Genomic DNA, 14,347 nt, shown 5'->3' with positions numbered 1-14,347 from the left:
TTTGACTAAGGGCTTATCAATCTTATTTATTTTGTCAAAGAACCAATTCTTTCACTGATCCTTTGTATCCTTTGTATTGTTTTTATTCTTGATTTCATTGATTTCAATTAATTCCTGTGTTCTTTTGATTTGGATATTAGTTTATTCCTTTTTTTTCCCCTAGGGCCTTGAGGAGGAATGTTAGATTGTTTATTTGGTATATTTCTATGTATTTAATATAAGAACTTAATAATGTATACATTCCTCTGCTGTTATAATGTCCCAGAGATTTTGATATATGATATCACTATTCTCATTTGTTTATAAGAATTTTCTATTTCTCCACTAAATTATTTGAAATTCATTTCTCATTTTAAAGTGTATTATTTAATCTCCAGGTATTGGAATGGTTTCTGTTTTTCATCTTATTGTTGATTTCTTATTTCACTCCATTATGATCTGATAGGATACAAGAAATTACTCCTTTTTGTTTCGTATTTGCTAATATATACTTTATGCCCTACTATGTGGTCCATCTTAGGGAATGTTCCATGTGCTGCTTAGACGAAGGTGAACTCGTGAACTCAGTTGTCAATAGATGAAATATTCTGTAGATTTGTGTTAGTTCCATTTCATGAATAGTATTTTTTAGTTCTGAAGACTCTACTTAATTTATGTCTGGATGACCTCATTAAAGTTGAGAGGTTGTGTTGAAATCACCCAATATTTTTGTAGTGATATCTATTTGATTGTTTATAATGAGAAACATTTGTTTTATGTACATGCATGCAACATTGTTTGGGGCATAAATATTTTCAATCATTTTGTCTTGTTAGTTGATTCCCTTAACTGCTATGAAGTGACCTTCTTTGTCTCTTTTGATTTATTTTTGCTCAAAGTCTAGTTTGTCTAATAAGAGAGTAGCTACCCCTGGTTGCTTTTACTTTCTATTTTTGCATCCTTTGACCTTAAGTCTGTGGATATCTTTGTATCTAAGGTGAGACTTTTGTAAATAACATATGGTTGGGTTTTTTAAAATACGATTTTCAATCCATATCTCTTAATTTTAGTGTTTAGAAAATTTATATTACATGATTTTCATTCCTGCCATTCTGATATATAGCTAAAACTTAATTCAGACTTAATTCTCTTTTAATTGACTATTCTTCCAGTATAATTCATTTCTATGCTGTTTTTCATTTTTTTTTTATTTCATCTACACGAAATATTTCATTAAGTATGTTTTATAGTGCAGGCTTAGTGGTTATGAATTTTTTAGTTTCTGCTTATCATGAAATCTTCATTTCTTTTTTTAATTCTGAAGGATAATTTTTTTGGATATAGTGACCTTGTTTGACACCTGTTTTTTTTTTTGGTCTCGGTGTATATTATTCCAAACTCTCCTGGCTCTTATGGTCTAGGTTGAGAAATCAGTTGAAATCCAAATTGGTTTATCTACAAATGTGACCTGTGTTTTTGTTTGTTTGTTTTGCTTTTAAAATTCTATCCTTATTCTGCACATTAGCCATTTTGAATATAATGTGTCTTATAGAGAATTTTTGAAAATCTTGCCCATTTGGAGTCCTACATGCATCTTGTATTTGGATTTCCATCTCATTCCTAAGATTTGGAAAGTTTTAAAATATTATTTCATTGAAGATTTTGTGAATTTCTTTTGTTAATATATTTGACCCTTTTTATATCCCAATGTTTCTCAAATTTGGACTCCTAATGTCATACCAGATTTCTTGAACATTAAGAACTTTTCTTTAGTGTTGACTTTAATTTAAATATTTACTTTATCTTTAAGACTTGAAAATCTATCTTCAAAATATTCTATTGGTGAAGCTTTGCATTGAATTCTTGATTTATTAATTCTTTTATTTCCAGATACTATTTGGGTCTTTTTGAGAATCTCTCTTTGTTGAAATAATTGTTTACTTCCTGTCTTTTCTTTCTAAGTTTATTCCATACATCTTTTTATATCATTGAACATTTTAGCTATGAACTTTCTAAATTTTTTTATCCAACATTTCCTCCACTGTGGTGTCCACAGGGTCAGTTGTTGAAATGTTGTGGACTATTTATTTCCTTATTTATTTATTTCCTTATTCTTTTACTGATTGTATGTCTATCATCTATTGGAATGATCATCACTTCTTCCTTTATGCAAAGGACTATTTTGTGTGCTTCTTTTTCTTAAGAGGCTCAGATTGGGCAAATATCAGATCCTGATATTTTCACTCATTTTGTGTCCTTTGCTATTTCCAGAATCAGCACCACTTTGAGAGAAGACACTGAATCCTCCTGATTATAATCAAAGCCATGTGTATCCAACCTTAGAAAAACAAACAAACAAACAAACAGAAAAAAAAACTTATTCATACTGTTCTCCACATTTCCTCTAATCAGTGATAAACTTGTAATAATGTTCTGAAACGGGTTGAAAAATTAGTTACTAAATACTGTAAAATTTACAACATCATATAGTGGCTGAAAAGAAGAGGAGAAATGGGCAAAATGAGAAAAATAAGAAAAAAAAGACAGAACATAATAATACACACAAAGTTTAAAAGAATAAAAAGCTACATGGGGGTGGTGAATTTGAACCATAGCAGTAATGTAAGAGGGGAAAGAGGGTGTGTGAGAAGCAAGTGTAAACCTGAGCTAGGAAAACAAAAATGTAGAGAATGAGTCTGCTTAATGATAATCAAAAACTCATTAATGATAATGATTTTAAACATTAAAAGAAATGCAATCAAATGATTCAAGGGCACAATATTAAATACTAGGGTAACAACTATCAAATAAAAATGAAAAATTATATTTATGTGATCAAAGTTGATGTTAGAGCTATTTTTAGTAAAACATGCCAAGATGAAGAAAATTCTTATTGAGTCTTGGTTTGGATTTTATTGGAACTTTGGATCTTTAGAAGATGTCCATCACTCTTTACCTTTGGCTTCCCCCACAGGTGCTGGGGCACAGGAACCACTTACCTGGTTGCTATAGACTTCCCACAAAGTAGTTATCATATATGTCAGCCCAGGGGAGAGAGGCTGGAAGCTTAGAGTGTGTGGTATTGTGTCTATTTTCTACATCAATACTGTGCCTGGCTCTGGGCTGTCACTCTGACTGCCACAGGTCACCACATACCTGTTCTCTTCCACAGGTCCCCTTCAAATTGGCATGTAGCATGGTGGTTGTCTGCAAGCATAGGCTTTGTGGGTGTGGCTTCTCTGTGTGTGGTCTATGGTACAGAAGGCTTCTCACTGATGGACACAGATCACCAGGGTACTGCCCCTACTTTTAGGAAAGAGACTCATCCAGTTATCCTGGTTCTAGCTCCTGCTACTTAAGGTTGTGAACTGCAGCTTCTGCTTCAGTTTGATAGCTGGGACAGAGGCAGCCACCCCATCCTTATCTAAACTCCTACTAGCTGCATCCATGAATCATAAGCACTTTCCCTCTCTAATGTCCAGACCTTATACAGAAATCCCACCTCTTTCCAAACCCCCACATATCATGGCTACATATCACAAACGTTGTCCTCCTCCACTGCCAGGAACCAAGAATGCTTTGCCACCTAGTTATACACTTGTACTTCCTACCATTTGGAATTGTGGGCATCTGCTCTGTCTACTCAGGCTTCTGGTGGAGGCTGTGCAGTGTTCTGGGTAAAGGGAGCACTTACTAAATGGGTCTGCTCCACTCTACTTGTTTGTGGTGAGGGGAAGGAACTATAGTGACCTTCTGCTTTAGTGACTTTCCTTTACAGGTTCCTTCTAGGCAGATTATTGAGATTTCCCACTACAGGGTGTTGGCTGTGGTTATACTTGTTGCTATCTGAAGGTGGGGAAATGCTGTGTTGATTTAATTTCTTCTCTGAATACTGGCCAGCCCTGGTCTCCCTGAAATGGCTGTCATGCCCAACATAGCTTTCTGTCCAAAATTTGGGTTAAATTGCTTGATCTTCTTCAATGACACCCCTGCTCCTGTCACATTTTTATTTAGTCTGCTTTGCTTCCCAGCTGTTTTAAGTGAGTGAACTTACACTTGAACTCTCCCTCTCTCTGTTAACTCTTCTCCCTCACCCCATCCTGGTTTGAGTTAAAGGTTAGGAAGCTCTGCCCTTTTTTTCCCCTTGCTCTAGTAATTAACCTCAAGGCTCTTCAGGTTTCAGGCTGTCAAATATTGGGTCTTAGAGCATGTATTCTCTCACCTACCTCTCCTGTCAGATGTTCCTTTTCTCCTTTCTTTCTGTGCTATCAAGGGGTTGGGATTACCATCTTGCTCTGCTCCACCATCTTCCTTTCCCCCTTGGGTAGCATCTCTTAAGTGCTTTCTCTCAGTCTGAATATTATTTATTATCACTATTATTATTATTATTATTATTATTTTGGGTATCAATGATTGAACCTAGGGGTACTTAACCACTGATGCACACACCCAGCCTTTTTTCTTTTCCTTTTATTTATTTATTATTTTTAAACAGGGTCTAACTAAATTGCTTGGGGTTTTGCTAAATTACTGAGCTGGCCTTGAACTTGGGAACTTCCTACCTCTGTCTCCTGAGTTACTAGGATTACAGGAGTGCATCATCATGCCTAGCAAGAATATTCTCAATGTCTTCCATCTCAGAATGACTCTTTAAATAGCTCTTCCTTTTACTTTCTTCTTTCTTTCTGATATTTAAATTGTATTCTATTCTATCAATTTTCTTCAAACCCACCTTGCAGTACTTCACTTGAGATTTCTATTTTTCTATCAGATTTTAATATTATTTTTCTTTGAGTGTGGTTTCTTTCAATATAATCCGTTTTTTGGTTTCACATTTAATATCATTCTCTAAATACATTTAAACTCCCTCCCCCTTTTTTGACCTTTATATTTCATGTTAAAGGCTCTCTTCAAATTTATTATTTTCCTTTTATTTATTTATTTTATAAAAAACAGAGTCTAACTAAATTGCTTGGGGTTTTGCTAAATTAATTATTATTCTTAGCTATTTGATCCCATTGTATAGATTTGAAAAGGGTAACTGCAAACCTGGGTTTTTACTCAAGACTGAAAAACTGAGACTGAGCTGTATTCTGAGGTATGTAGTGGGTCTTTCACTTGTGAAACCCACTGTATGTGTGTTTTGGTAGAGTAAGGTAGTGCACTATTCAAGAATATGCACCCTGAAGCTACCATTACCCTGTTTGAATTATGGTTTGGCCACTAAGTAAGAATGTGGGTTTTGGCAAATCATTGGCATCTTTGTTTTGATTTTTTCATTTGTAAAATGAGGCAAAAATGTCTACTCAATAGAATTCTTATAAAATATAAATGATTTAGTATTTATAAATAATTTAGAATAATCTGGTGGCAAGTTCTATTATAGTCAGTATTATTATTATTGATAATACTTCATATCTAGAGCTGTTCTATTTTGCCTGAAAAATGCCTATTATTCTTCTGGAGAACCTCTAGGGCCCAAGACAGGCCTCAATGGTCTAATACCATTTAAGATTTCAATTTTTATTTCTGGTTTCAATATGGCCTCCTCTGGCTCAACTGTGTCCAGTATATTCTGGATCTCTGGACTTCTTGCTTGGTAGGATGGCACAGTCACCATGCTACTCATAAACAGGCTCTAATGCATGAACTGTTTTAAAGTGTCTTTCCAGTAAAGTCTACTTCTGTTTGATTCATGTTCATTCTGACCAATCTTTGAAACTTTGTGTTGGGGGTAGATACTGAATTCTAAAAGTTGGTTGGTCAATAACATTTCATCCACTTACATTATAGTTGTCTAAATTATATTTCTATTACAACTTTTCCTAATCTGTTTCATCTTAGTTTTGTGCCATAAGAGAGAGTGTGTATGTATTTACCCTTTGTCAGAGTTGCTAGTAATTTTTTTTAAAATGTTTTTACTAGTAAAAAACAAGTGTTCCCCAACCAGGATATGAACCTGCGCCTTGGCATTCTCCATTGAAGTCTAACCGTGAGACCCTTTGCAATTTTTTTAGACAAACAATACAAAAAGATTTGTCAGTATTATATTCTTGTTATAAAAATATTTAAATTTGCGAAACACTTTACTGCTGCACAGTATGTTTACATATGTTGTGTTATTTAATCTTCAAAATTACCCTGTGAGTCTGGCAGGTATCATTTGAGTACTATATGACTTGGAATTGGAGAGATTAAGTAGCTTGCATAAAAGCATATATTAATTTAATAGGAGCTGTAGAAGTAGTAATCATTACTTCTGATTCAGCCCTACTCTCCTCTGAATTTATGTTAACTGTTACATAAGTGAAAGTAATCAACTATTTATGAGCAGTCAGCTTTATAGAGAATAAAACACTCTAAACTTTATATTTGGTATATATATATATATATATATATATATATATATATATATATATATACCAAAGATATATACTTATAAGATACTATATATATAGTATCTTATAAGTCATCTTTAAATGTAAAGAATTAGAGTTCATCATGTTAAAAGAAATAAGTTAGATTCAGTAAAACAAGTATCATTTGTTTTCTCTCATATGTGGAAACTGGAGAAAAGACAAGATAGGTGAAGGGAAACTATTAGAGAAGAGGACTGGTGTCAGGAGGAGGAGTGAGGGGACCTTAAGGGGATTAATTGAGGTAACAGAAATGATAAAATGTTATATGCAGGCATAAACATACCACAAGGAAACTCATGATTCTATACAATTGATGTGAATTAATAAAAAAAATACTGCCTTAGAAAAAAATGTAAGGTTTTCAGTAAAATTCATGCTATGCAGACTTTTGTTCATTACCCTATGATTCACTGTAAACCTTTTATTATTAAAAGTAATAGAAGTAGAATTGATGAAAGATGTTAAGAATTAGTTCCCTTTTCCAAGTTTCTGTGAAAATAGGTAACAGACAAATAACTTAATAGATCTGAATTTCAGAATATTTCTTTGATTCATATAAAATGTCTGGGGAAGATGATTGTGGATCATACAAATATGATTAATCTTTGTGCAAGAGAGGTTATGTGATACAAAACTGGAAGTGTTTATTTCATTTAACACAACCTGTAGAATAATACAAGTCAGAAAACAGCCATCCTTGAAATTCTAATACTTCCTCTTTCTAGTATCTTGAACCCACTCATAGAGTTCTAAAGCAGTTACCTGGCACACATGTACAACATGCATGTACACACACAAGCACATCCCAGTCTGCAAAGGAAGTGGCTGCTTGTAATCCTATCCTCTATGTTATTTCTGCACAGAGTTGTGTTTTATAGCTAGGGTTGGGCAATTAAAATAAGTAAATGGGTTAAATTAAAAACTATAGTTGAACCAGTGAACAAACCACAGAGACATCATGTTAGAAGGATACCTCTACATACTCAGTGTCTAGCTTGTGACCAGAAGATCATCAGATTTCTTAAATTGCCTCTTTATTTTTATTAGGAGAAACAAACCAATTTGAGTGACTTTTCTATCCACTTATTTGGCAATGTTAAGAATAAGGAAAAAAAATATATATATGTATATATTCTTCAGACAGGAAGGAAGATAAAAGAAACTACAAAAAAATTTACAGACAATAGATCCTTGAAAATAAACAATTAATAAGAGATGATGAAGTAACAATGGAAAGTAGAAATTACTAGTTTAAGAACAAGTATAGATAGTGCTTTCTGGGAAATGCTCAGAGAAGTGAAAAAAAAATCTCTCTAGTAAAATATTTTAATAATTTTAAATGAAAAAAAAAGATTTGTAAAAGTGTTATTTTGCAAATGAAATTTTAATATTTTAGATTATATGTTTCAAAAATAAAAAAAAACTTGAAACTAGTTTGTTGGTATTCATTTGAACTAAAAAGTTTGGATGTATTTTCCACATGACTACCAAAATTTCAGAATGAATGCATTCATGTAGCCATATATAATTTAAATACCTTCTTTAAATTGTTTATGTTGTGTAAATGGTGTTTAGGCAATACGGTGCTTCTGATGCTATTTGATGATTAGTGACATTGTAATCACTATGTTTCCCTTTTATTTGGAATGAAAATGCTAGTCTTCCACGTTATTTCAAAGATATTATCAATGGATTAAGTATACCATAAAATGAAAATAAAATAACAAATTGCATTTGTTGCTGATGTTCTTATAACCAAAACAAAGGAGATAAAGTAGGCAATTTTGTAGGCAATATATGTTAAAAATAACTTATATGCTTTCTTAAACTTTTACCTGATTTTGGTTTCAGGGATACCATGTTATGATATCAAACTATCATTATCCTTTGAAAATGTTACTTTAAAAATTGTCAAATAATGAATGTGAATCTTTAATTATAAAATTTTTGTGTAATATAATTTGTAGAATTTTGTTTATCTCCTATCAGTCACTAAATAGAAAACTGTGTCCATTTTATTTCTTTATATATTACCCTTTCAATGTGCAGAGCTCTAATTTTTATTTTATTTTTGCCTTTAGACCTCACTCAATCCAAAATATTAGGAGAAAAATACTTTATTGTCTAAAGAAAATGAACTTGTGCTAGCCATATTCATCATCTTCATTCTGATACCTATTTGAAAAGACAAATGAAGCTGAAAATCTCATTATTGATCACAATGATCTAAATAAGAATTTCATCATAACCTTAATATTATTCATATTTACCATTTCTATTCTCAATATCTCATTATTTTCCTTGAAGCAACACAAGAGCATTGTTTCTCAAACATGGATTCTTGTCAATCTTATGCCAGGGGCTTTAACTGCATCCTTTCAGATGTTAAGCCATTCATTTTTAGCCTGTTTTAGAGTTCAATAAAGAGCAAATATTTTCTTTTCTAATCCTCTTTTAGTCCTAATGCTGTCTTTTTAAAATTTTTTTTATAAAATACTTGTTGTAGCTTTATTTTTTTTCCAATAAATTATGAGTGGTTTCTTCTGATCTCATCACTGAAATAGTGGCATGATTTTTTTTTTTTTAGTATTGTTGTGTGCCTTCCTTTTCATGGTTATAGTGCTAAAATAACTTAGATGACTTTCCACACATAGAAATGAAAGCACACTTGAACTCTGAAAATAATTGCATATCTATTTGTTCAAAAAAGGCTTGACATTTTTATGGACAATGCAACCAGTGTGATGAACACCTCCTTGGTGTTTATAACATCAGTAGTATTTTATTTTTGTATTTGTATAAGAATTGAATAAGGATAGATTTTCAGAGTTGAACTTTCAATAAGCAGATGCTAACCTTTTTCATGTTTATGCTTTACTAGAGCTTCTGAACAAAACTCATTTCTTTCCATTAATAATGAAATTCCAGCGAAGCCCTACTGAGAATTTTCAGTTGGTTATAAATCTATTCAATTTTATTGGTCCAGGGATTTTTAGTTAGTTAGTAGGCCTGAGTGATAGATTTTTGTTTGTTTTTAGGCAGAATAAAAGAGATTCTGTGGTGGCCAGATTATGTCTCAGTGGAAATGGAGTCATCCTTATTTGTAACCTTATTTCTAAGAAATTCTCCTTGTCTCTTCAATCTATACCTTTGTGTATCCTTGGAGGTCAATGTGACATCTGTGTTATACTAAAGCAGATTGGTGAAAAACAAAAATTCTTGCAGTCTGTCAATTCATGTCCAGTTTTTGTCTCTTCTAAATTTGATGTTATAATAATGTTGAAAAATAAAATGACACACATAAGTTACTTATGAAATATGGAAGCATAAAATATACTTATTGATCTTTTTTTTCTTTGATTTGTTACTTATGATTTGCTAACTTGAATTTTTAAAATAGCAAGACATTTCAACGTGTTTGTTAAAGGAATACTTATTATACCTGGAAATGTGATGAGGAATTTCTATGAGAAACCTTTTAATATTTATTTTGATTTTATTAGATGTTAGCTATTTCTGTGAGTGTTAATATAATAATTGGGTGGTATGAGTAAATTAAATGTAGTCACTGTGTCTGAATATTGTAAGATCACATGAAAACTAAGAGATATCTTTCTTATCATTGAAGTACATTTTATTTTCCCCCAGAAATCAAAAATCTCCACATATGACAAAATGTGGGCCTTCATGAGTAGCAGGAGGCAGTCTGTTCTGGTGAAGAGCAATGAAGAAGGGATCCAGCGAGTTCTGACCTCTGACTATGCTTTCCTAATGGAGTCAACAACCATTGAGTTTGTTACCCAGCGGAATTGTAACCTGACACAGATTGGAGGCCTCATAGACTCCAAAGGTTATGGTGTTGGCACTCCCATGGGTAGGTTGTATGTCAACCACTTGATTTTTCTTCATTAATCTTAGCTGCTAGGAAAAGGGGGTGAGGGAGAATAGGGCCTCCGCTTATGCAATGAAGAATTTTGTTTTTACTGATTGTGTCTTGTCAATTTTTTTACTGCATAAAAGTAGCATCACAATTTGGATCTATGCTTCAAAATGGTAAGTAAATAAGAAAAATAAATCCTATCAAATGCTCTATAGCCATTATTACTGTAACATTGTTATAGTAGCCACACCTTGCTCCTAAAGAACCTTTTGTTCTCAATCTTGCATTTTTGAAAAAGTTTTATGAATCAAACAAGGTTTTTGAAACAATTTCTTTCAAAATCGAGGCTTATGACCATTATTTTACTTAGAGTTAACTAAAAGAATAAGACAAAAATGGTTCCTATGAATTACTACGTTGTTTCACTTAAAAGAAGGTTCAAATAGCAGATTTTTTAAAAAAAATATTTGTTCTAATTAGTTATACATAACAGTACAATACTTTTATGCACTTTGATATATTATACATAAATGGAGTATAATTTCTCATTTTTCCAGCAGATTTTTTTTATCAGTGAAATACCAAGAATGTTTAACATCAAAGATAATTGTTTTAACATCCCCTGTTACACATGATGAAGTATTTTTCATTCATAATAATAAAATGAAATAAAAGAATAAAAATTTTTAAGTCAGGTATGGTGGCACATGCCTGTGATGTGTGAACTACTCAGGAGACTGAGATAGGAGAATTGTTTTGAGTCCACAAGTTCAAGAACAGCCCAGGCAAGATCCTGATTCATTAAAAAAAATTAAATTTCATATACAAATATATATTTGCAAACATATATAAATATTTACATATATAAATCTCTGTCTACATATATAAGTTTTTCCTACCAAAATAAAATATATGAGCATATATTTTGTTATAAATAAATAAGTAAATAAATACAATATTACAGTACATGTATCCATGTGAGGCAGAATAATGGTTGCCCAAAGATGTCCATGTTCTCATCCCCAGACCCTATGGACATATTACTTAAATGGTAAAAGAACTCTGTAGCTGTTATTGAATTAAGGATTTAGAAATTGAGAGATCATCCTGATTAGCCAGTTAGGTGCAATGTAATCACAAGATTCCTTATAAGAGGTAGGCAGGAGTGTAGAGTCTCAGTTAAATGAGATTATAAAAGAAGAGAGGGCTGGGGTTGCAGCACAGTGGTAGAGTGCTTGCCTAGCATGTGTGAGGTACTGGGTTCCATCCTCAGTGCCACATAAAAATAAATAAATAAATAAATATCCATCAACAACTAAAAAAAAACAGAAAAGAAGAAGAGATAAAGAAGAGAGGCAGAAGAAATATAATAGAAAGATAAAATGCCTACTGTTGGCCTTGAACAGGGTGCCATAAGTCAAGAATGCAGTTGACCTTTAGAATTTGGAAAAGGCAAGGAAGCAGATTTTTTTTTCCCAGATGACATAGAAAAAACGTAGCCCTACAGAGACATCAATTTTAAGATTTCTTCATAACTGTGAAATGATAAAATGTGTTTTGTTTTAAGCAACTAAGTTTATGGTTAATTTGTTACAGCATCAACAAGAAACTCATTGTACAAAACCAAAATATAATGTTCAGCATATTTTAATTTCATCAGTGTGTTTTTGAAAGAAAAAGGAAAAAACATACTCATTAGCCTATCACAAGAAGTAAATAACATATTTTAAGCTCTAGCTTCTACAAGTTTTTGATGGCTTTTTAAAAATAAATTATTGTATGTTTATGTAAGTATTTTAGCCTTTTTTTGGTATATCTTCACTCATAATTCTATTACTTTTAATTTGGAAAAGTTTCTTTCACTTGAACCAGCAGATATGCAGAATAGAATGTTGCTCAAATACTTATCAAAATATCATTTTATAATGAATCTCCAAATTTAAAATATTATCCACATCTTTGCTCCTTTAGGGTCTTTTATAGTAACTTTCAAGTGCCTGGGAGGTCCAAAAATTGCACCATATTGACCTCACCAAAAAATTAATATTAAATCTTCTGAAATTCATTATGGCTCAAAGTAGTATGAAATGGACCTGAGAAAATTTCAAGACACTAATTCATGTAATACTACAGATGTCTTCAGGATTCAAAAGTGATTGCACAGTCACTTTAGGAAAAAAAAAAAATACTAGGCATGGCAGTACATACTGGTAATCCCAGTAGTTCAGGAGGCTGAGGCAGGACTATTGCAAGTTCAAAGCCATCTTCAGCAATTTAGTGAGGCCTCATGCAACTTAGCAAGACCCTGTCTCAAGACAGAAAAAAATTAAAAATAAAAAGGGCTGAGAATGTGGCTCAGTGATTAAGTGCTCCTGGGTTCAATCCATGGAACAAAAAAGAAGAAACAAACAAAACAACAACAAACAAAAAAGCAGCCATGAAAAATAAGTCTTGACTTCCTATTGCCAAACATGCAAGTGTATCTGAGCCCCCATGTACTGGGGGTTCAACATTATTATGGGAATTTTCCCATCTAATTTTCAAACATAATGCAATGTTTATGAAAGAATAAGAAATACTTATATACTAATTTGAAGTTTAATAAGAGCTTACCAATAATTGTTTAGAACTTTAAATTATGAAAACTATTTTGAAGGAGGACTATTTTATCTTTAACATGTTTAGACTAGCTAGTGCAAGGTGATAATTGACAATATGATAGTGATTTAATTCTCCATGAAAATTATTCCTTTTTGTGTGTGCTAGGGAAAGACATCCCAAAGATGTGTCCTTATTATGCTAGGTTTAGATATTAATTTAAAAGTATGACAATTAATTTTAATATATGTTGACATAAAAATTTGTAGATTTTTCACAATTATGGTTTGGGGAAGTTATTTTTCAAAATGTGCTAAATTAAATTCTTATTGAGAATTATTGGCCCCATTGTGTGTTCATGGAGTATTCAAACTGTGACATTTCCATAGTTAGGTCTAGAAAAAATCCTTTCCTTGAGTAAAAATTATATAGTAAGCCCAGAAATTTTAAGTTACTATATTATTTATTTAGAATTTGTGATGTGCAACATACTTGTTAGTGCATACTCAGGAGTCTTGGAATGTGCTAGTAGTATCACTGTGTACCATTCAGTATTCTGATATTCCATCTTCTACGGTCTTCTCCAATGACTTTCTTTAATGCTCTTTAATTTTCATTGTATAGGTTTTTCACCTCTTTAGTTAGATTGATTCTCCAGTATTTAATTAATTTATTCATTTTGAGGCTATTGTGAATGGGGGAGTTTTCCTAACTTCTCTTTCTGAAGGTTCATCACTGATACATAGAAATGTGTTTGATTTATGGGTGTTGACTTTATATCATGCTACTTTGCTGAATTCATTTATTAATTCTAGATGTTTTCTGGTGGAGTTTCTTGTATCCTCTATGATAGAATCGTGTCCTCAGCAAATAGTGATAGTTTTGAGTTTTTCTTTTCCTACTTGAATTCCCTTAATTTCTTTTCTCTGTCTAATTTCTCTTGCCTAGAATTTCAAGGACTATGTTGAATAGGAGTAGTGAGAGAGGGCTTCCCTATCTTGTTCCAGTTCTTAGAGGGAATGCCTCCAATTTTCCAATTTATCTCCATTTAGAATAATGTTGTCTGGCCATGGGCTTAGCATAGATAGTTTTTCTAGTGTTCTGAACATGAGAGGGTGTTGTATTTTATCAAATGCTTTTTCTGCATCTATTTAAATGATCATATGACTTTTATCTTTAAGTCTATTGAAGTGATGAATTACATTTATTGATTTTCTTATGTTGAACCAAACTTGTACCCCTGGGATGAACCCCACTTAATCATGATGCACTCTTTTTAATATGTTTTTGAAAGCAATTTACCAGAATTTTATTGAGAATTTTTGCACCTCTGATGTTCTGGATTTAGATTTGTCACTGTCTTCTTGGAAAAGTCATTTAAAATTTTTGAATTCTAGGTTCCTTTTGTTTTAAAAGAAGACTCATTCTCCCTTTGTTCCTTAGGATGGACCTGAACTCCTTGGCTCTAGTG

General features: G+C 32.2%; 1 protein-coding gene across 5 annotated transcripts in view; it reads left to right on the top strand.

The window, feature by feature from the left end:
• The window catches only part of Grik2 (glutamate ionotropic receptor kainate type subunit 2), a 639,398-nt gene that overhangs the window by 586,086 nt on the left and 38,965 nt on the right, over nt 1–14,347 (top strand). For all 5 annotated transcript variants that reach the window (XM_005335886.4, XM_005335885.4, XM_005335887.4 and 2 more), the window contains one exon: nt 10,047–10,272. In XM_005335886.4, coding sequence (XP_005335943.1) covers nt 10,047–10,272 — 226 coding nt within the window. The remainder of the gene's footprint in view (nt 1–10,046; nt 10,273–14,347) is intronic.

This window comes from Ictidomys tridecemlineatus, chromosome 8 (genome assembly GCF_052094955.1).
Source record: "Ictidomys tridecemlineatus isolate mIctTri1 chromosome 8, mIctTri1.hap1, whole genome shotgun sequence".
NCBI classification, from domain to species: Eukaryota; Metazoa; Chordata; class Mammalia; order Rodentia; family Sciuridae; genus Ictidomys; species Ictidomys tridecemlineatus.
The sequence above is the reverse complement of the archived record's forward strand: the minus strand, read 5'-3'. Positions and strand labels throughout refer to the sequence as shown.